Raw genomic sequence first — 23,993 nt, 5'->3', positions numbered from 1 at the left:
CCTTTAAATAGTTTTGTTAAAAGCCTACCATTTTGACTAACCTTTTGGCCATCTTCTCCATGATCTTTTTGTGATTTCCATGTCATATTATGTTCCCTCCTAAAGGCATTTTGTAAGTGCAAACTATTGATGCAGACAAAGAGGAATGCAATAGCCACACTCCTTACACCAGTTGTGATTGAAAGCAACAGACTTTCCTGAACAGCTAGTAATCAGCTAAGCCATCAGGTGAGAGGAGGAGGGAACAGGGCTCAATGTGAAATTATGTGAATGAAAGACAACAGACCTGCTGTCTACTGAACCAGCCACTGTTTTTTATTGACAGGCCTGTAAATGGACTTAATCGTTGCGCATTCATTGTGAATGTTTACAGAAGTGAGCTGGGTGACTGAAATGACCCCAGCACAAGTGGGTCTTCTCCACTTTGCATCAACAATCCATTCCAAAAGGTCCAGCACTTCTTGGTAGACCAGACAGGCTGCACCCCCAGCTATGTACAAAGCACAGGTGATTGAAGTTAATATTAACAAAGATTCCCAGTATATATGTGACTGTGACTGCACAATAGGGTGCTTCCAGCAGCAGTGCCTGGTGTACAATCTGTGGTGTGTCCATATTGCTTTGCCACGAGTCAAAAGTAGTCGGCTGGGATTTTCAGCCAGTGGTTGCAACAGCGTTCCCATCGCAAATGGTTCCTGTTAACCCAGATACTTCACAGCCCTGGACCGAACGATGGTAACCCAAACACTTCAATAGCTGTGTAAGTCCAAACAAGCTCAGGCAAGAAGATTTCATTTACAGTCTTGCACTGCAGTTCTTTCCAGTCAGGTGGCAAAAAGAATTTGGTTGCCACTTGTAGTTCGACAACGGTGGAAATGCAGCCACTGAGTAGTCCCCACACTGAGAAGAGTACTGCTAGTTGTCATCAAAGCTGGTGTCAGCGGCTTTGAATTGCCCCGTTGATAACCCTACTTCTACCCACTGCAGGTTGGTAACTTCTCCTCACACTCGCTTACACTGAGCCTGGTTGGTTGGGTGTGGAAGAATTTGATCTGGGTGTCAAACCCTTCCTCCCCGACTCTCATGGCCATCTCCTACGCAGTCACCTGCTCAATGATAGTCTCCCCCTCCATCGCCTCAGTGTCAATCACCTCCACGGGCACCACAATTTCCGTCACCTCGCCCACTTCCTGCTCAGCAGCTCCATGGACATCCTTGACATGTTGCCGCAGCTCGCTAGCCCGCATGAACCACATGTCGCAAATGGTGCAGTGATTGGGTTTCTCGCCTGTGTGAACTGCCAGGTGATTCTTAAACTGGTCCCAGCTGGGGAAGACGCTGGAGCAAACCTGGGATTGAAAATAACAAGTGGAGTTAGCAGTGTCACCCCCCGAACCAGAATACCCAAGCGTTATCTTGGAAACGACTCTTGCCTACGTGGCCTCATCACTGTCCAAACATAAAAAGCTGAAGCAGACCGGGTGCAGAAATGCATTGGGACATCATGGTTTAATCTGCTGTAGAATATTGCCCTGCTTTCTGAACCTCCAACTGTCATACAATAACAAAATGTCTAATTTTGCAACTCATGACATTGGCTATAGAGTATGTTTAAAAGCGCAATAAATAATTTCCCAAAATTCATGACCCATCATGGCATATAATTATAGGTAACACCTAACACGCTTCATTGTTGTTTCCAATTCTGTCTGTAGACTCACTCCTCCGACGCTGTATCTTTCTCTAGCTCGAACAGATTGCAATGTTTCTCTGATTCTGGTTCCTGGTCATTCTGATCTCTGTTGTATCTAATTTGAACTCCTCCAGCATTGATAGCCAAGCCTGTATCTGACTGAGCACTAGGGTCAGAATTCAAAGCCCTCAACCTCTCCACCTATCATACCTTTCTATAAGAGTCTCCGGAAAATGTGGCCAAACTTTTGGCCTTCTATTCTAATTTCACCAGATACTGTATATTTTGTTTTGTAACATCCCAAAGGAGCACATTGGGATGTTTTGTTACCCATGAGGGGCTGTAAGAATGCAATCTGCTGTGTCTCTGTGGGCCTTTGGGAAATGGGTGGGCTGTGTTGCTCAATACTCTGTACCTGACACTCGTACATCTTCTTCCTTCCTTTCTTTGCACCCATACCCGTTCGGCAGGCCACCAGGTGACATTTCAGTGTGCTATTCCTGGCAAATCGCTCATGACAGTTTGGACACTCGAAGGGCTTCTCACCTGAGGAAGTAAAAGAGTAGATTTCACCATTCATTGCTCCAAGGCTTTGGACACATCTGTGAAATGAATCAATCCAAATACCATGTTCTCCTATCCAGAAACCAGAATGATACCAGGCAGTTACTTTGCTATCCTCAAAACAAAATAATAAATGATAGGTTACATGTGACCATAAGACACTGCAGCAGAATTTGGTCATTTAGCCCATTTAGTCTGCTCTGCCATTTGATCATGGCAAATGTGTTTCTCAGCCCCATTCTCCTGCCTTCTCCCAGTAACCTTCAATCCCCTTACTAATCAGGATGTGGAAAGGTTGTTTCTTCTTGTGAGAAATTTTAGGAATAGAGTTCACAGTTAGAAAATAAATGATTACCCATTTATGACAGAGATGAGGAGAAACTGATCAAGCAAATAAACAGAAACTGTTTCTACCAGCAGCAGAATCAGCAAGGAGGGCACAGATTTAATGCAATATCATTTTTATTGATTGTTAGGATCTGAATGCACTTCCTGAAAATACAGTGGAAGCAGACTTGATAATAAGTTTCAAGACAGAAATGGATAAATACTCAAATTAGAAGATTTTTCAGGAGAGGACACCAGGACAAATATTTCAAAGAGCCAGCACCGACGCAATGAGCCCAATGGCCACCTTCTGTCTTGTATCATTCAATGATCTGAGGATAACAGTAAGATCTTGGAGGGCAAAGGCACAGTATTGATGACACTTCTTACCTGTGTGCTTTCGAAGATGTTCTTTAAAATGTCCAAAGTGGTCAAACTGTTTCTCACAGTACTGACACACATGCACTTTGCGAACACACCTTGGTTTCTTGTTCCCACCTTCCTCTTCTCGGTGAGAGGAGAGGTGCTGCTTCCAGGCGCTCTCCCGTGTGTACTGTTTGCTGCAAAGGTGGCATACATAGTTCTCCCCCGAGTGCACCTTCAGGTGCTCCTTGAAGTGGTAAAAGAGTCTAAAGGAGCGGCTGCATTTCTCACAACAGAACAGTTTGTCACCCTGTGCCAGCACTTCCACGATGTGGATCCCATCCTCTGTTACAATGGATGTTTCGGACTCCTCCTGGGACTGGCCTGCAGACTCCCGTTCCCCTTCCTTCTCCAGCTCCTTGTCCAGCTCATCCTGTTGGTATTTGCTGGTGATATCGGCGAGAAGAGCAAGTGCTGATTCGGCCGGTTGTTCCGAGCCTGTCACATCACCAGATGGCTGTGCTGACTCATCTGCTGTTGGCAGGTTCTCCACTGCTTCCATCACAGTAGCCCTAGCCTCCTCTTCTATCTCTTCTGCGTTGATCTCCACGATCTCCGCAGCAAAAACATTCTCCTGGTCAATTTCTACGGTATCCGTTTCTTGGATGGATGGCAGGGTTTCTGTGATGACATTCGATGTTTCTGCTATTGTGCGCTTCTTGGCTTTCCTCTTGCCAGATGTTTTGGCTTTCGCCGGTGAGTCTGCATTGTCTCTGAAGAGTAAACCAGGACAGTGAGTGGGATAGGGAACACAGACAAGGACACAGACTGAGGCAATGAGTGGGACAGGGAACAGTAATACAGAGAAGGACACAGAGCAAGGAATTATGTGGGACAGGAAAGAGTAATGCAGGCAAAGACACACAGCGAGGGGATAAATGGGATAAAGAAGAGTACAACAGAGTCTTACAGCTCAAGGAGAGTTACATTCTTGGAAAATCTCTCAACGGGCAAATTCCCAAATGGAAAGCATATTTTATAATGACAGTCATTTGGATAGGTTCCGGCCATCAAAAAATATCAATACATATCTAAGAAAAACCATGTTTTTAAAATTTTAAAAATCCTACTTATAAAAACTAACAAAATAAAAGTAAACAAAACATGGGCAGTAAAACAAACTTATGCAATTGAAAGTAGCACCTCGGGTAGTGTTGAAGAACACAGGTACCTGGGGGTTTAGGTACATAATTCTTTGAAATTTGCACCACATATAAATAGGGTAGTTAAGAAGGCATTTATCATTCTTGTCTTCATTGATCAAATCTTTGAGTAGAGGAGTTGAGATTGTACAGATATTTGTGAGGCCTCTTCTGGAGTACTGTGTGCAGTTCTAGTTGCCCTGTTAATAAGAAGGATATTATTAAGCTGGGGAGAATCCAGAAGAGATTTACCAGGGTGTGGCTGGGTTTGAGTTATGGGGAAAGGCTGGATGAGCTGGGCCTTTGTTCAATGAAGTGTAGGAGGTTGCAGGGTGACCTCATTGAGGTTTATAAAATCATTAATGGTACAGATAAGGCGAATGGCTGGTGTATATTCCCTAGAGTGGAAGACTTCAAGACTAAGTGGAATATTTCTAAGGTGAGAGAAAGATTTTAAGAAGAAATGAGGGACAAGTTTTTTTTTACACAGTGAGTGGTTTGTGTGTGGAAGGGACTTCCAGTGGATGCGAGTACAGTTACAAAGTTTAAAAGACATTTAGATATGTACATAAATAAGAAATATTTGGAGGGAGAGAGAGATAAAGGGAACTGCAGATGCTGGAGTTTACAAGATAACAAAGTGTGAAGTGTCCGCCATCGACAATCCGACCCCATGACGAAAGACATTTTTCCATCCCCACCCTTGTGTGCCTTCCGGAGAGACCACTCTCTCCGTGACTCCCTTGTGCACTCCACACTCCCCTCTAACCCCACCACACACAGCACCTTCCCATGCAACTGCAGGAAGTGCTACACTTGCCCCCACACCTCCTCCCTCACCCCTATCCCAGGCCCCAAGATGACTTTCCATATTAAGCAGATGTTCACCTGCACATCTGCCAATGCAGTATACTATATCCACTGTGGCTTCCTCTACATTGGGGAAACCAAGCGGAGGCTTGGGGACCGCTTTGCAGAACACCTCCACTTGGGTCGCAATAAACAACTGCACCTGCCAGTCACGAACCATTTTAACTCCCACTCCCATTCCTCAGATGACATGTCCATCACGGGCCTCCTGCAGTGCCACAATGATGCCACCCAAAGGTTGCAGGAACAGCAACTCATATTCCGCTTGGAAACCCTGCAGGCCAATGGTATCGATGTGGACTTCACAAGCTTCAAAATCACCCCCTTCCCCCACTGCATCCCAAAACCAGCCTAGCTCATCCCCTCCCCCCAGTGCATCACAAAACCAGCCCAGCTCATCCCCACCTCCCTAACCTGTTCTTCCTCTCATCTATCCCCTCCTTCCACCTCAAGCCGCTCCTCCATTTCCCACCTACCAACCTCATCCCGCCTCCTTGACCTGTCTGTCCTCCCCGGACTAACCTATCCCCTCCCTACCTCCCAAAGTATACTCTCCTCTCCACCTATCTTCTCCTCTATCCATCTTCGGTCCGCCTCCCCTTCTCCCCCTATTTATTTCAGAACCCTCTCCGATGAACGGTCTAGGCCCAAAACGTCAGCTTTTGTGCTCCTGAGATGCTGTTTGGCCTGCTGTATTCATCCAGCTTCACACTTTGTTATCTAATATTTGGAGGGATATGTGCCAAGCGTAGGGAGGTGGAATTAGTTTAATTTGGGATTTTGGTCGGCACAGACCATGCTGTATTGCTCAATGAATCTATAAGTACATAAAATGTCATACTTATTTATATTATTACAAACTGAACACCCATGTTTTTACACTTCCAGTAAGCAACACTGTAGATGACATGCACAGTGTGCACTTTCTAGTACAGGAAATGCCTCATGCAAATCCATCAAATCTTACTTTTTACATTTATTTAAGTGCTTCCTTTGTTGAAAGAACATCCATTTTGTCACCGCAATGGGTGAAATGGTGCACACAGTAGATGATTAATTTTATTCAAGGGGAGGTGATGGTTTATTGTAGTCATCACTAGACTATTAATCCAGAGACCCTAGTGATGATCGAGTGACCTAGGTTTGAATCCTGCTATGGCAATGGTGGAATTTAAAATCAATAAATATCTGGAATTACGATTCTAATGATGGCCACAAAATAATTGGCAACTGTCAGAAAAATTTAACTGGTCCATTAATGTCTTTTAGAGAAGAAAACTGCCAACCTTATCTGGTCTGGCCTACATGTGACTCCAGACCCACAACAATGTGGTTGACACCTAACTGCCCCGTGGAAGATTAGGAATGGGTAATAAATGGCCAATGACACTGTCTTCTCAAGAAGAATAAAAAAAAATACAAATTTATGGATGTGAGTTTACTCGCTGAGCTGGAAGGTTAGTTTTCAGACATGTCGCCACCATTCTAGGTAACATCATCAGTGAGCCTCCGGTGAAGCGCTGGTGTTATGTCCCACTTTCTATTTATCTGTTTAGGTTAACAGATAAATAGAAAGCGGGACATAACACCAGCGCTTCACCGGAGTCTCACTGATGATGTTACCTAGAATGGTGACAAAACGTCTGAAAACTAACCTTCCAGCTCAGCGAGCAAACTCACATCCAGGACCTCAACCTGAGCTACAAATCTTCTCAAAACTCGCTATACAAATTTATGAATGATGAGTCTTCACTGTATTACAATGCAAGGATACAGCACAGGGTTGCAATTAGATCAGACTCTGTGTTTTTTTTACAAGGGCCCAAATGTGTTCTTGATTAAAACAGGGCCAGGTTGAGAATAAAGAAGAATGCATTCACGAAGCACCAGATCACATGCTCACAGACATCTCGAATGAATTGCTTTGAAGTGAGGTGAGTGTTTGCAGAATCCCTAAAACAACGGAATGAATGATCCATTCAACCAAAGTCTGTTCAGAAAATCATTAAACTGTAAAGCCTGTTTTTTTCTTATTTTCCTGCATTTTTGATTGTGGGCTGAAATGTGAAAAGAACTATTTTAAATGGGTTGTTTGAGGATTACAGTAGCTTTTACACTATACTCATTGCAATCACTGCTTACATAACTGCTGGTACAGCAGTAGTGGAAGAAGGTGCAGACAAGCTGTGTGCAACGAGACATTCATCCAGCAATAAGTAGCTGATTGGTCTGTGGACTAGTGAGCAGTTCTTAATGACAAAGACGTCCTCCTTGCCAATAACTATGTACTGGTTCATAGGTAGCTGAACATCTTGGAGCTGTGATAAAGATAGGGAGAAGCTGTTAGATCTCTCCCATCTCAGGAGCTTTGTCTGGTTTCTGTATCATAGCCCACTTTAAGCCTGAAGAAAACCGGCTTCTTTTTCTTTTAGCAGATGCTGTAAACTGCGCCTTTTAAATAAAGAATCTCCGACTCATTAGAAGTGTGAAGCAGTCGCCCTGTGCCTCCCACAAACCAGTGGAACATCTCAAGAAGGATAAGCAAGAAGCAGCATTCTAAATCAGCACAAGAATAATCTCAGCAGATGTGAATAGAAACTGCTTTCCCAGTTTTCCCTCCTTCTATCTCAGTCTCCTTTCTTCACCTCTGCACGTGTATGCGAGGTGAAGTTTATAAAGGAGCTAAAATTTTAACTGATATAGTTATATGTTGACAGTTCATCATCATTTACCTGCAGTTAGATTCTATTTAGTTGTGATAAACAGTAATTCTTGTAAAGTTCAGAAACCTGCTTTGTGTTTTCAGTCAACATGAATCTAAAGTGCGAGTACATGAGAGAACTTTGCAAATTTAAAAGAAATTAAGTTTTTTTGATGGCGTGCCACCCCAGTGAGATATAAGGAAACAAACAACAATCAAATAACAGGGCCTTCACCCCTCTGCTGTTTGTGGGGTCTATCAGTATGGAAATTGGTTATTGTATTTGCATAAGACAACATTGCACTTAAAAGTAATTCAATGTTTGGCAGGCAGTACCCAGTGCTAGAAAATCATGTTTTACAAACAAGTCTTTGTTGGCAGATAAGGCATGATAAAGCACAGAAGGTAACTGAGCCATCATTCTACAAAGGATTTTGCCAATGCCTCGAATTTCAATCGGCTACTTTGGCATTAAAACAGTTATTTAAAAATCTTATGATGTAATATAGAAGAACACACACGAAGTACAGAAGGGTTTTGTTACCGATTGTTGAGTGCTTTCATTGCCTCTTCCATCTGCAAGTATTCAGCTGCCTTCCACACGTCACTTGCCTCTTCCTCCTGAAGCAACATCAGCTTGGCAGTATATGTAAACTCAATCAAATGTCGGAATGCAAGATTACTCACTCCTGAGGTAAAGAACAGTCAGTTGTCAAAAACACAGCCCAGTAACAACTACACTGATTCACAGCAAGTCTCGATGCATCCTGTTCAAACTCAGTATCTCCTAGAACGTTAAAACTATGGAATTACCTATCAAATAACCTGCATTCATAAAGTCAGTTGAAATATAGACAAGTAAAGCTATGTAGGATTGAACTTACATTTCAATAAATAGTTGTGGTTTAGATCATAAGATGGAAGCGCAGAAGGCCATTTGACCATCAAGCCCACTTCGCCATTCAATGAGATCATGGCTAATCATATAACCCTCAAATCGACTTTCCTGCCTTTTCCCCAAAACCTTTGATTCCCTTAATGATTTTTTTAAAATCTGTTTTGAATATATTTAATGACAACCCCCCCAGCTCCACAGCCCTCTGCAGTGAAGAATTCCAGAAATTCACCATCCTTTGAGAAAAAGGATCTCTCCTCATCTTTGTTCTAACACATTGATCCTTTTTCTGTGATTATGCCCTCTGGTCCTACTTTCCCTCTGCATCTACTCTGTCAATCCTTCTAATATTATGTGCTTTAATAGGGTCTCCTCTCATTCTTCTCAGCTCCAATGAGTACAAGTTTAGTTATGTGTAATAATTACCCAAGTATTTGTATTATATGCTGCGTCTGTGCGGTTAATGAAAGATATTTGTATCCATGCATATGGGGATCTTGTCTGTGCCTACATGCTATCAAAGATGACATTGAACAAATGGTCCCATGCAAACATAAACACAGTGCTTCAAGGAAAGCCACCTTGGATGACTTACAATAATTGTGAATACAATTTGGAGTGGAATAGATTTAGATGGGAAACAGAGTTTTATATCATGGCTTAGTTTTTAAACTTAGGCTGCTTGAAAAAGAAATGGTTACCTTGATTTTAAATACATAACAGACCCAAAGTAAAATAGCTATAAGTCAATAATCAAAGTTAACAGAGCCTGGGGATAGAGGGGTAAACCTGACTTGTCCACCAACGTGCTATGTTAAAAAAGATGAAAATTCAGTAATGTAACAAATAGATCAAAAATATTTTTATTTCTCAATGTGTTTCCAATTTACAAAGACCAGACAAGACCGTATAGGAAAAAGTTACGGAAAAATATTGAGAGTTACTTTGGAAAAACTCAGTAATCTTTTTTCTGCTTAGTCTGCTCTGAATGAGTGGGATACATGCCATGTCATCAGTGCAGCCAAACATGTTCCATGTTTTCATGCTGCACTGCAAAATCTTGAAACATCTCTACAGCCTCAGCCCGGGAAATAAATGGAAGAGCAGAACCACATTCAATGGTCACTTCATGGTCATCAGGGAAATAATCTTAATAAAAATCAAAAGAACTGCGTATGTTGTAAATCAGGAACAAAAACAAAGTTGCTGGAAAAGCTCAGCAGGTCTGGCAGCATCTGTGAAGAAGAAAACAGTCTTCACTGACTGCCTCCAATGCCAGTATGAGGTAACAAGGTGTAGAGCTGGATGAACACTGCAGTCCAAGCAGCATCAGAGGACCAGGAAGGATGGCGTTTCGGGCCTAGACCCTTCTTCAGAAAAAAAAATGCCAGTATATTTATTTCTGCGACAAGGGGCCCAAACTGCTCACATTATTCCAACAGCATCTAACTAGCACCTGGTATATTTTTAGCAAAACCTCCCTACTTTTATATCAATTTCTTTCGCATTAAAGGCCAACATTACATTTACCTCATCTTTTAGCCACTGAACCTAGATGCTAGCTTTTTGTGATTCATGGATGAGAATGAGTTAGGAACAGACTTTGGATCACCAATGGATAAAGTGACAGGTGAGGGTTTTATGTATTTATTTGTGGAATGAGGGCATCACTGGCAGGACCAATATTTATCACACATCCCTAGTTTAGCTTTGGGAAGGTGGTAAAGAGTTGCCTTCTTGAACTGCTACAGTCCATTTTCTGCATGTAGACGCACAGTGCCATTAGGAAGGGATTTGCAGGATTTAACCAGTGACAATGAAGGAACAGTGATATATTTCCAAGTCTTATGATGAGTGGCTTGGAGAGGAATTTACCTCTGGTGGTGTGGTAGCTGTTGTGGGTTTGAAAGGTGTTGTCTAAGATGCCTGATGGCAGGAAGGGGGATCAGCAATAAGTGGCTGGGTCTTCAACACCCCATTCCCAATGCAAAGCTACTTGATCAGTCAAAGTGCCTTTAAAGGAGGGGTGTCTCCAGGAGTCCAGAGCACATCCATAACGGTCTGTCTGTCATGCTGCCCACATTGTGAATCCCACACATATCAACATGCAAAAGATTCTCAAATGGATATTATATGCCCATAAGTAGCTCAATTGGCAGTACTGTGAAAAATCCTCAGGCTTTCTTGCCAAAAAGGGGACAAGGACCCCAGTACCAAAATCATCACAGGGGAGGGTATAAAATTACTCCAGTTAAGACAGAATATAAGAACTGTGAAGTCATTCAAGAAACTGTCAAACTGGTGCATTCATGCAAGAAAGTAACACGAGGAACAAGTCAGTTGATCTCTGTGAAGCAGTTGCTGTAGCTGTGAAAACTCACCTTCGATTTCAACCAAGGGCTCCTCTCTGAAATCCTGGAAAAATCGACAGAAGAACTGGCTACAGGCAGCAAGGACAGCTTTGTGGGCTTTGAAATGATGACCTGCAGAACAGAAACGACAGAATTAAATTATTTTAACTGTTTCCTGGATATTCTCTGGCGAGGCCAATTGTCCTCAGAGGTCATAGAGTCATGGAGCTGTACAGCATGGAAACAGACCCTTCAGTCCAATTCGTCCATGCCAATCAGCAATAAGAGGCTGGGTCTTCAACACCCTATTCCCAATGCGAAGCTACTTGATCAGTCAAAGTGTGCAAAATGCGGAGGAATGGAATTGTGGGAGATATAGCAGTTTGGATTGGGAATTGGCTTGCTGAAAGAAGACAGAGGGTGGTAGTTGATGGGAAATGTTCATCCTGGAGACCAGTTACTAGTGGTGTACCGCAAGGGTCGGTGTTGGATCCACTGCTGTTTGTCATTTTTGTAAATGACCGGGATGAGGGCATAGAAGGATGGGTTAGTAAATTTGCAGAGGACACTAAAGTCGGTGGAGTTGTGGATAGTGACGAAGGATGCTGTAGGTTGCAGACAGACATAGATAAGCTGCAGAGCTAGGCTGAGAGGTGGCAAATGGAGTTTAATGCAGACGAGTGTGAGGTGATGCACTTTGGTAGGAGTAACCGGAAGGCAAAGTACAGGGCTAATGGTAAGATTCTTAGTAGTGTAGATGAGCAGAGAGATCTCGGTGTCCATGTACACAGATCCTTGAAAATTGCCACCCAGGTTGACAGGGCTGTTAAGAAGGCATACAGTGTTTTAGCTTTTATTAGTAGAGGGATCAAGTTCTGGAACCAAGAGGTTATGCTGCAGCTGAACAAAACTCTGGTGCGGCCGCACTTGGAGTATTGTGTACAGTTCTGGTCACTGCATTATAAGAAGGATGTGGAAGCTTTGGAAAGGGTGCAGAGGAGATTTACTAGGATGTTGCCTGGTATGGAGGGAAGGTCTTACGAGGAAAGGCTGAGGGACTTGAGGCTGTTTTCATTAGAGAGAAGAAGGTTGAGAGGTGACTTAATTGAAACATATAAAATAATCAGAGGGTTAGATAGGGTGGATAGGGAGAGCCTTTTTCCTAAGATGGTGATGGCGAGCACGAGGGGGCTTAGCTTTAAATTGAGGTGTGAAAGATATAGGACAGATGTCAGAGGTAGTTTCTTTACTCAGAGAGTAGTAAGGGAATGGAACGCTTTGTCTGCAACGGTAGTAGATTCGCCAACTTTAGGTACATTTAAGTCGTCATTGGATAAGCAGATGGACATACATGGAATAGTGTAGGTTAGATGGGCTTCAGATCGGTATGACAGATCGGCCCAACATCAAGGGCTGAAGGGCCTGTACTGTGCTGTAATGCTCTATGTTCTATGTCCTAATTTAATCTAGTCCCATTTGTCAGCATTTGGCCAATATCCCTCTAAACTCTTCTTATTCATGTATCCATTCAGATACCTTTCAAATGTTGTCTTGTACCAACCTCCACAACTTCCTCTAGCTGCTCTTTCCATACAGCGCCACCTTCTGCAAGAAAAAGTTGCCCCTCAGATCCCTTTCAAATAGATCATAGAATCCGTACAGTGTGGAAACAGGCCCTTCAGCCCGACAACTCCACACTAGTCCTCAGACCATCCCACCCAGACCCATACCCCTATGACCCACCTAACCTACACATTCCTGAACACTATGAACAATTTAGCATGGCCAATCCACCTAACCTGCACATCTTTGGACTGTGGGAAGAAACTGGAGCACCCGGAGAAAACCCACGCAGACACGGGGAGAACATACAAACACCACACAGACAGTCACCGCAAGTGGAATTGAGCTCAGGTCCCTGGCACTGAGGCAGTAGTGCTAACCACTGTGCCATTTGCCGCACTAAGCACCATGCTTTGCTCCCTTTCCTTCAGGAAACTGTTAGCGACTGCAAAAGCCATTATTACACAGGGCACACCCTGTTCAAACCAACTGAATGCAACACCCAAATTTTAAAAAAAGCCCAACACTCACCACTCGCTGGCTTTGAGTCCAATAATCCTAACCCGGAATTAGAGATTTTAATCTCACAAGAGCCACCAATTTGTTATGGATGAGACCAAACTCCCTCAAAATATAATAATCTAGACCCTAACATTTTCTTATCTTAGAGAGATAAGTGCAAGGTGCTCCATCCTAGATGTAATTCAGTTGGTCAAACTACTCAACATTGAGGACAACACACAATTTTAACACTACAGTTCAAATACAGACAAAAAGAATTCACTCAACTCTATCAAAATGCTTAACAAAATAACAGATATAATAAATACTACTAACAGTTCCAATATAGTTACATCCCATAAACACACCCTAGGCAAAGGCAAATTCAGTAAAACAGATAGTCTCACATGCAATTCTAGCAGCATGAAAGAATCCCAGCTTTTAGCTGTAACAGGGAGAGGAATAAGAGCTTCCATATCCAACTTCAAGTTCCCAGGAACTGTACAAGGCTAAAGCTAATAATCCTGGTTCTGTGGGAACTTGACCCCACCCAGTCAGGCTGGTTCTGCTGTTCCAACTTTTAAAAAAAAGGCCCAGACCTCATAAGCTGTTTACTCTATACTGGCTTTGAGCAGACTGTTTGCCTCCTCTACCTCGTTTCATTAACAAAGAATCTACCTCTTAAATCCATTATATCATCATGGGCAGACCTTGTAAAATGTTCTTCATTGTCAGCTGAAAAATTGTACAGTCTGACGAGACCCCAAATAGCAGTCTAGCATATTGGTACAAATTCTTATTGGTAGTAATTTAGCATGCTTCTGGGAATCCTCATCTAACTGCAATTGCAGGTATGCATGGCTCATATCCAGCTTTGTGAGGTCAGTTCCCCTGCTATTGTGCGTACAAATCCCGATGCGACAGACAAGCAACTGATCAGGCTATGAAAAGTAGTATAGTGTTTGCTTAAAATCTTCACAAAGATGAACTAACCAGATGGGCTTCACAATTGATATGATCAGAGCTGCCCATTTCACAGTCTGGACTGGTTTGATGATTCCTTTGCTTTCTAGTCTTCTGACTTCTGTTTCTACTTTTGCCCATAAGGCAAATCGCCCTGGGCAGGCTTTACAGAATTGCTTCTTAGTCAACATGCAAGGTGGCCATGGCTCCTTTGACAGTCCCTAGAATTTCCTTCAGAATGCCCTGTAACTCATATGCTCTACTTGCCACATTTTCTAGTGGTAAAGCCAGTTGTGTCACCTGTTTGAATTCTAGTTGGGCTTCAGCTGGTAGACACTTTTAATGGTTACATCATGAATCCCACATACCTAACAGTCTCTCAGCATCTCATTAAGGGTTAACCAAAGTCACATGCCTCTGCCAGTCATCTTAACCTAGGCAAAAACCCTGATACAGATTCTCCTGGTTCTTGAATTGTTAAGTAAAACTGATAGTGCCTCAGAATTAGAAATGGCTTGGATACGTAGTATCCCTTAGCTAAATCATTCAGCTCTTGAAAGGTTTTAGTATCTGGTGCTACAGGAAAGTCAGGCTCCTAATAACCAAAAAGCTGCAGGTCCACAGGCTATCAGGAGAATTACTCATTACTTTTCAGCTGCCCAATGTCATTTGCCTGGAAAATATAATGCATTCTTTCCATGTAGAAGGCCCAATCTTCCAATGGCAAGTCCAAACGAATCAAGCTTCCCAAATAATGGCATGATGCCAGAAATACTTATCCCAACTCGAAGATGACTGGTACAAGTAAATTTCTTCAGGCATGTGCTTTTTTATTGTCACCACTGAAATAACTCCACAAAGGCTAGTATCCTGTCACACTTTATTTACACATGGAAAGTCCTTGACACTGATCCAACTCCTTCTGAGCCAACTCGCAGGCTGAACAGGATGTCTGACTCTCTTGTTTTTAATCTGTCAGCCAGATCTCCGTGATCAGACCAGATTAACAGCCCCAATCAGGGAACTCATATTCCGTGAAGCCCACCTGGCTTGAAGCATGATCACTGTTAAAAATAAATGCTGTGCAAAGTTGGGCACTTGTTCTTTTTATTAAATTTCCACCACACTGAGCTTCTTGTCTGCTTCGCTCTGCCTCATTCCCGTCACATCACACAAAGTCTCTCAGGCTCGCCAATTCTTTCCTTTCAAACCTTAAACCTATGCCCTGTAGTTCTGGACTTGCCCCATCCTAGGAAAAAGACCTTGGTTATTCACCTTATTCGTGTCCCTCATAATTTTATGCACTTCTAAGGTCAACCCTCAGCCTCCAACGGTCCAGGGTAAATATCCCCAGCCTATTTAGCCTCTCCCTATAGCTGAAATCCTACAACCCTAATAACATTTTTGTACCCTTTAAATTTTCACTACATCCTTCCTATAGCACAGAGACCAGAACAGAGTGTTCCAAAAATGGTCTAAACAGTGTCCTGTGCAGCCACAACATGACCTCCCAACTCCTATACTGAATGCACTGACCAATAAAGGCACGAATACCAAATGCCTTCTTCGTTATCCGGTCTACCTGTGACTCCACTTTCAAAGAACTATTTCATTCACAGGATGAGGGCGTTGCTGGCCAGGCAGCATTTATTGCCCATCCCTAATTGCCCAAAGGGCAGTTAAGAGTCAACCACATTGCTGTGGGTCTGGAGTCATATGTAGGCCAGACCAGGTAAGGATGGCAGTTTCCTTCCCTAAAGGGCATTAGTGAGTCAGATAGGTTTTTCTAACAATCAGCAATGGATTCACGGTCATCATTAAATTCTTAATACCAGATATTTATTGAATTCAAATTCCACCATCTGCCGTGGCAATATTCAAACCCGGGTCCCCGGAACATTATCTGGGTCTCTGGATTAACAGTCCAGTGATAATATTCCTAGGCCATCACCTCCCCAAGTGACTCCAGATACACAGTAATGTGGTTGACTCTCAACTATCCTCTGAAATAGCCTAGCGAGCCACTCAGTTGTATCAATCGCTACAAAGTCTCAGCAAAGAAATGAAATTAGAAAGACCACCTGGCATTGTTAAAGGCACTGGGAATGACAACAGAAATTACAGCCAAAAGAACTGTGGATGCTGTAAATCAGAAAACAAAAAGCAGAAGTTGCTGGAAAAGCTCATCAGGTCTGGCAGCGTGTGTGAAGAGAAATCAGAGTTAATGTTTCAGGTACAGTGACGCTTCTTCAGATCAGAAATAACAGCCTTGTTGAACCTGCAAAGTCCTCCTTACTAACATCTGGAGATTAGTGCCAAAATTGGGAAGATAGCTCAGAGTGGTCGAGCAACAGTCGGACATAGTCATACTCATGGAATCATACCTGACGGACAATCTCCCAGACAATACAATCACCATCCTTGGATGCGTCCTGTCCTATTGGCAGGTCAGACTCAGCACAAGCAGCAACAGAGTAGCATACAGCCCAGAGGAAACTGCCCTGAGAGTCCTCAACATTGACTCTGGACACCATGAAGTCTCCTAGCATCAAGTTAAACACGGGCAAGGAAACTTCCTGCTCACTACCACATACTGACCTCCCTCGGCTGATAAACCGGTACTTCTCCATCTTGAAAAACATTTGGAGGAAGTATTGAAGGTGGCAAGGGCTCAAAATGTACCCTCTGCAGGGAATGAGAGGCGCTGGATTGTTTAAGATCATATTCATTGGAGTTAGGAGAATAAGGGGGGGATCTCACAGAAACCTATAGCTTGGATTAAATACAGGAAGGATGTTCCTGATGACCAAGGAGTTCAGAACAAGGGCTCACAGTGAAAAGCATATCAGGTATACCATTTCGGAGTTTCCATTACTTAAATTCTTTTCCTCTACTTTTTGACCTTGCTGCTAATGAAAATAGCTTCCTATCGACTTTATTTTTCAACAACATTCTAAAAATCAAAATAAAAGGTAGCACTTGTGTGTTGTGAAAAAGATAACATTGCCCCCGCCTTCCCCACCTGAAGAACACTGTTCTCCAAGGGAATCTAAACCATGCACCCAGAGTAAGAACCAGATACTGACCATCCACAATGAGAGTGATGTCGGTAAATTGTTCCTGCTGACGCTGCTCATTGAGCCTGTCCAGTACCACCTTGTAGTGACTTGGTACCTCATGAACATGGTCGACCAACACCTCCTCTGCCTCCATTTCAGATAACTGTAAAACAAAGCACAATGTTGAAATCACTATTCAATTCTTTTTCCCCATTTACCATTTTTCTTGGAATGTGGATGCCACTGGCAAGGCCAACATTGGTTGCCCATGTTGTTAGTTTGCTCAACCATTTCAGAGCGTAGTTAAGGTTCAACTACGTTACTATGAGTCTAGAATCCCATCTAGGCCACACCTGGTAAAGACGGCAAATTTCATTTTTTGAAGGATATTTGTGAACCAGATGTCTTTTTACCACAATCAGTGATAGTTTCATGGTAACTATTACTGAGGCAAGCTTTTTTAATTTAAAATTTCAGATTTTTTATTGAGCTTAAACATCAACCGTTTTGGGATTTGAATGTGTATGCTCAGTGTATCAGCCTGGGGCCCTGAATTACAAATCCTGCAGCATTACTTCTATATCGCCATCTTCCACGCCTAGATCCATTATGTTATTTTATAATTCTAATTCAAGTTCCTCCCTGAACAGTAGAGCAAGCTGAAATTACGCACTGAGAAGAATAAAGTACCCAACCCAATCATCATTCCCTGGATACCAGCCGTTGTTGATTTAAGGAGCAACCACACTGTCATATCTGACCCTGAGATGAGCTTCTGATAGCACATCTTATCACTAAAATTGCTAATTTCCATCCCTGTAACATTGCCCAACTCCACCAGAGCTTCTCTTACCTGTGGACTTGACTTTTCCAATGCAGTTGTTGGTTTCCATGTTTTTATATCTGCAGATTACAAACCATCCAAAAACTACACTGCACATGTTCTCACTCATATCAAGTCCTATTTCCTGTTCACATATGCTCACTAACCTGCATTCAATCCTAATTAAGCGACAATTTTAAGATTTTAAAAATTTTCAATCTTATTTTTCAAGTTCCAAGATGGCCTTGCCCTTTTCAGCACCAGCTGTCAAGCCTCCAAGATACCTAGATTTTTAACAATGTCTCATTTTATTCACTTCTTCATTGGAGACCATCCCTTCAGCTTTCATGGTCCTAAGCTTTGGAATTCCTCCCTTGCAGTTCTCCACTCTCTTCCTTCTTCCTTCCTGTGGGTCACTGTTCCAACAAAGCTTTTGGCCTTAAATTGCAACATCTCTTTCAATTTTGTTTGATAAATGCTCTTGTGTAGGGCCTTGGGGCTTTGGCATTAGATTAAAAGCACTTGGTAAATACAAATTGTCATTATTATGGTTCTTCTTACAATCATTTAAAACTTGAGTCATCTGATTAGTGAAGGTAAAATTCGACCATATTGCCATTGCTACCCACTAGAGGATCCTCAAATACAAGAACTTGATTATTCCTGTCACATTACACATTATTAGATCTAAAATACCCTTTCCTGGATAGGTTCTGCAATATACTAAGGATCAATCTGATGCACTCAACAAATTAATGTTCCTGTTACCCTTGCCCATCTGAATTGTCCAATAAATGTGCAAATTAAAATAACCCAGAACAAATGCAGTGCCTTTCATAGATGCCTTTTTTTAATGCTTTACTAATACATTATTATTCCATTAATACTTTGTCCTTCAGTGACTCAACTCTTTAGGGGCTGACATTGACTTATTTCCCCTGCTGTTCCTTATTTCCACACAAACTGATTCCACATTGCGATCTAATGCACACATAAACCAGACAGTAATACCTTCATTTATTAACAAAGCCACTCTACCTCATTTTCTTTCACACTTACGCTTCCAAATTATTGAATACCTTTGTATAGACATAGGACAGATGTCAGAGGTAGTTTCTTTACTCAGAGAGTAGTAAGGGAATGGAACGCTTTGCCTGCAACGGTAGTAGATTCGCCAACTTTAGGTACATTTAAGTCATCATTGGACAAGCATATGGACGCACATGGAATAGTGTAGGTTAGATGGGCTTGAGATCGGTATGGCAGGTCGGCACAACATCGAGGGCCGAAGGGCCTGTACTGTGCTGTAATGTTCTATGTTCTATAATATTAAGCTCCCCGTCTTCATTACCCTGTAACCCATTTCTTCAAAACAGAAATCAAGTCATATGCAAGTCATTTTTATTTCTGCTGCTAACTCACCTATCTTGATGCAAATGTTGCATGTGTTCAGGTAAAGGGCCTTAACTTCTGACTTTTTAAGCATTATCATTTAGTTTCTTATTTCCACTGCACTCCTCTGCACACTTTGGTAATCAGTCAACTCTTCACTCGGCTGCACTTTTGCTCTCGCATTTCTTTTCGATTTTTTAACCTCCATTCAATTGAACCCTAGCGTCCCTCCCACCACCCTCACCCCTGGCAAAAATTATTAGTTTAAAGCTCCATCTACATAAAATCATGTGCAGGCAGAATATTTCCAGGATTGAGAAATTTCAATCACAATTGGATTTGAGAAATTGGGACTGCATTCCTTGGCCACAAAGTCAAGAAGAGGTTTGGTTGAAGTTTTCAAAAGTTATTTAAATAGACACAATGCACAAGTGCTATGGAGAAAAAAAGAGTGGCAATTTGTTGTCATATAGTCAGTCCAGACCATAGGGGTGCTCTGTCATTACAGAGAGACAACTGGTAATGTTTTCACCTGAGGATCACCACATTAGGCAAGGGGAATGGCTGAAAAGGATAGTCCTTCCTAGTAATCTCAGCCAGTACTAGAATCAAATATACACTTGTCAGCATCACTCTATCACAAACCAGTCTTTCAGCCAACTGAGCTAACCACTAGCCCCTTATTTCAAATGGGTTGATGCTTAAGACTGGGAAGTTTTACTGCAGCCGTACAAGACGCTGGCGAAACCACATCTGAATATGGCTTTCCTGCTCCTAAGATGCTGCTTGGCCTGCTGTGTTCATCCAGCTCTACACCTTGTTATCTCTGAATAGGGTCAGCTATTTTGGTGTCCTTATTTAAGGTAAGGTATCATTTTATTGGAAACAGTTCAAAGAATGTTCTCTATGATAATATAAACCGAAAGAACTGCAGATGCTATAAATCAGGAGCAAAAACAAAGTTGCTCGAGAAGCTCGGCAGGACTGGCAGCATCTGTGAAGGAAAAAACTGAGTTAACCTTCCGATGGTCACCGGACCCGAAATGTTAACTCTTTTTATTCTTCACAGTTGTGGCCAGAACTGCGAGGTTTTTTCCAGCAACTTTTGCTCTCTTGGATAATCCCTGGTATGGAGAAATTGTCTTCTGAGCAAAGGTTAAACAGCTCTTCCCAGTGGAGTACAGAAGAATCAAAAAAGAGGTGATCTCATTTAAACATATAGGATTCTTAAGGAGCTTGACAGGATAAATGCCAAGAGGATGCTTTCCTTCATGGAAGAGTCTAGGGCCATACAGCACAGCCTCAGAATAACAGGATGTCAATCTAAGACTGAGATCAGGAGGAATTTATTCTGTCAGACCAGTCTTCGGAATTCTTTGCCACAGAGGACTGTGAGGGCATAATACTTGATTACAGTTACGGCTGAGATAGTTTCTCAATCAGTAGAAGCATCAAAAGTTACAAGGAGAAGGTAGTCGTGTGGAGGTTAGGAATGGCGGAACAGCCACGACCCTATGGACCGGCACAGCTGATTAAGGGGCTGAACGGCCTACTCCTGCTCCTAATTCTTCCAAAGGTGTCAACTAAGAGAGCCGTTGCAGACACGACAGGCACCTCTACACTGCAACAGTTCTTTATTCAGAACGATTTGCACCCCACTGCAATACGGCCACATCACCATCTGGGGGGGACCAGAACCTCGAGCCTACTCAATGCAAAGGGAAATGGAGCCGCCAGAAACGTCAATCAAAGCCAAGCTGACCAATTGAACCAATCACCCTCATTTCCGGCCAGTGGGCGGGTCGACAAAACCCAACCGGAAGGCCTATACTCGAGGCTCCAACAGGAAACGAAAATACACCGCCACGAGCGCGCGCGCGAATGAACGCGGCCGGGAACGAGGTCCGGTGCAGACCGGGGTGGGGGGCGTGGACGGGCGGGTGGAGGAGGAGGGAGCGGTTTTGCCCGACGAGACACGGGGGTGCGGTTTATTCCTCCGCCCCTGACGAAGGTGGCTGCGGCGGTGGACAGCCGTTACGTCATCAAATCGCGCATTAGGCAGACATACCCCTCGCTTTTCCCTTCCCTCACCCGCCGGCCTCGGTGCCCTGTCGCCCGGGATTCGCACTCGCACTTGCAGCCGCAGTCGTGCCGAGCCCGGGCTCTCCGCGTCCTGGTCTCGCTGCCGCCAGCTCTGACACCGCGACGCAAGAGTGGCCTCGTATTCCCGGCGTCCTCCGCGGGATGACCTTTCACCCTGACCGCCGGCGGGATGGGGGGGCGCGAAAGGGAACGCGGCTGGTTACCAGGGAAACGGGGCCTACCTCGCACGGAGACGCCTGACTCTAGGAGGTGATGGCGTGCGCAAAGCGTCAGTGTGCAAGTTCATAGAATCCCTGCGTCGAGTCCGCACGACGGTCCTCGACAGACACACCACCATCCCCCACCCTATTCCCGTAGCCCTGAGTATTCCCTGGCCACCCGACCCAGCCTGCACACCCCTGCCGACTACGGGTAGTGGCCCATCCACATAACCTACACATGTTTGGACTTGGGGAAGAAACCCACACAGATACGGGAAGAATGTTCAGGAGAAGAGTTGTAACAGGCATGAAACATTAAGGCCCAGCAGCTGATGAAGGGTCTAGGCCCGAAACGTCAGCTTTTGTGCTCCTGAGATGCTGCTTGGCCTGCTGTGTTCATCCAGCCTCACATTTTATTATCTTGGATTCTCCAGCATCTGCAGTTCCCGTTATCACTGACACGAAACATTAACTTCGTTTTTCTCTCTGTCCACAGATGCTGCCAGGCCTGCTGAGGTTTTCCAACACAAACTGTAAGGACAGCACCTGATGTTCCACTTGAGGACCCTGCAACCTTTAGGGCTCAACATCAGCTGCGGAAACCGAAAGAACTGTGAATGCTGGAACTGAGAAGCAACAAACAGAAAATTGCTGGGAAAACTCAGCAGGTCTGGCGGTGTCTGTGCAGAGAAAGCAGAGTTAATGTTGTGGGTCCGGTGACCTTTCTGAAGAAGGGTCACTGGACCGGAAACATTAACTCTGCTTTCCCTCTTCACAGATGCTGCCGGAGCTGCTGAGTTTTTAACCAGTGATTTCTGGTTTTGTTTCTGAGTTCCAGCATCCATAGCAAAAACAGAACTTTTTCCACAGAGTAATAAAATGTGAGGCTGGATGAACACAGCAGGCCAAGCAGCATCTCAGGAGCACAAAAGCTGACGTTTCGGGCCTAGACCCTTCATCAGAGAGGGGGATGGGGAGAGGGTTCTGAAATAAATAGGGAGAGAGGGGGAGGCGGACCGAAGATGGAGAGTAAAGAAGATAGGTGGAGAGGGTGTAGGTGGGGAGGTAGGGAGGGGATAGGTCAGTCCAGGGAAGACGGACAGGTCAAGGAGGTGGGATGAGGTTAGTAGGTAGCTGGGGGTGCGGCTTGGGGTGGGAGGAAGGGATGGGTGAGAGGAAGAACCGGTTCGGGAGGCAGAGACAGGTTGGACTGGTTTTGGGATGCAGTGGGTGGGGGGGAAGAGCTGGGCTGGTTGTGTGGTGCAGTGGGGGGAGGGGATGAACTGGGCTGGTTGAGGGATGCAGTGGGGGAAGGGGAGATTTTGAAACTGGTGAAGTCCACATTGATACCATATGGCTGCAGGGTTCCCAGGCGGAATATGAGTTGCTGTTCCTGCAACCTTCGGGTGGCATCATTGTGGCAGTGCAGGAGGCCCATGATGGACATGTCATCAAGAGAATGGGAGGGGGAGTGGAAATGGTTTGCGACTGGGAGGTGCAGTTGTTTGTTGCGAACTGAGCGGAGGTGTTCTGCAAAGCGGTCCCCAAGCCTCCGCTTGGTTTCCCCAATGTAGAGAAAGCCGCACCGGGTACAGTGGATGCAGTATACCACATTGGCAGATGTGCAGGTGAACCTCTGCTTAATGTGGAATGTCATCTTGGGGCCTGGGATGGGGGTGAGGGAGGAGGTGTGGGGACAAGTGTAGCATTTCCTGCGGTTGCAGGGGAAGGTGCCGGGTGTGGTGGGGTTGGAGGGCAGTGTGGAGCGAACAAGGGAGTCACGGAGAGAGTGGTCTCTCCGGAAAGCAGACAGGGGTGGGGATGGAAAAATGTCTTGGGTGGTGGGGTCGGATTGTAAATGGCGGAAGTGTCGGAGGATAATGCGTTGTATCCGGAGGTTGGTAGGGTGGTGTGTGAGAACGAGGGGGATCCTCTTGGGGCGGTTGTGGCGGGGGCGGGGTGTGAGGGATGTGTCGCGGGAAATGCGGGAGACGCGGTCAAGGGCGTTCTCAATCACCGTGGGGGGGAAGTTGCGGTCCTTAAAGAACTTGGACATCTGGGATGTGCGGGAGTGGAATGTCTTATCGTGGGAGCAGATGCGGCGGAGGCGGAGGAATTGGGAATAGGGGATGGAATTTTTGCAGGAGGGTGGGTGGGAGGAGGTGTATTCTAGGTAGCTGTGGGAGTCGGTGGGCTTGTAATGGACATCAGTTACAAGCTGATTGCCTGAGATGGAGACTGAGAGGTCCAGGAAGGTGAGGGATGTGCTGGAGATGGCCCAGGTGAACTGAAGGTTGGGGTGGAAGGTGTTGGTGAAGTGGATGAACTGTTCGAGCTCCTCTGGGGAGCAAGAGGCGGCGCCGATACAGTCATCAATGTACCGGAGGAAGAGGTGGGGTTTGGGGCCTGTGTAGGTGCGGAAG

The 23,993-nt window shown here is 44.4% G+C and overlaps 1 protein-coding gene across 4 annotated transcripts; it reads right to left on the bottom strand.

The window, feature by feature from the left end:
- Positions 1-309: 309 nt before the first annotated feature.
- znf131 (zinc finger protein 131) lies at positions 310-21,483 on the bottom strand. 4 transcript variants are annotated; one of them, XM_048527578.2, is made up of 7 exons: positions 21,336-21,483; positions 17,080-17,215; positions 10,997-11,098; positions 8,265-8,409; positions 2,975-3,720; positions 2,109-2,239; positions 310-1,349 (listed from the first exon to the last, which is right to left on the bottom strand). In XM_048527578.2, exons 2-7 carry the CDS (start codon positions 17,204-17,206, stop codon positions 1,095-1,097), a joined length of 1,506 nt encoding a protein of 501 aa, XP_048383535.1. In that variant the 5' UTR covers positions 17,207-17,215; positions 21,336-21,483; the 3' UTR covers positions 310-1,094. The 4 variants fall into 4 exon arrangements, with proteins under 4 accessions (XP_048383535.1, XP_048383536.1, XP_059501026.1 ...); XM_048527579.2 differs by having other exon boundaries at positions 21,359-21,483; XM_059645043.1 differs by lacking the exon at positions 21,336-21,483 and adding an exon at positions 18,955-19,004.
- Positions 21,484-23,993: the final 2,510 nt, after the last annotated feature.

Source organism: Stegostoma tigrinum, chromosome 3 (assembly GCF_030684315.1).
Source record: "Stegostoma tigrinum isolate sSteTig4 chromosome 3, sSteTig4.hap1, whole genome shotgun sequence".
Classification (NCBI taxonomy): Eukaryota; Metazoa; Chordata; class Chondrichthyes; order Orectolobiformes; family Stegostomatidae; genus Stegostoma; species Stegostoma tigrinum.
The sequence above is the reverse complement of the archived record's forward strand: the minus strand, read 5'-3'. Positions and strand labels throughout refer to the sequence as shown.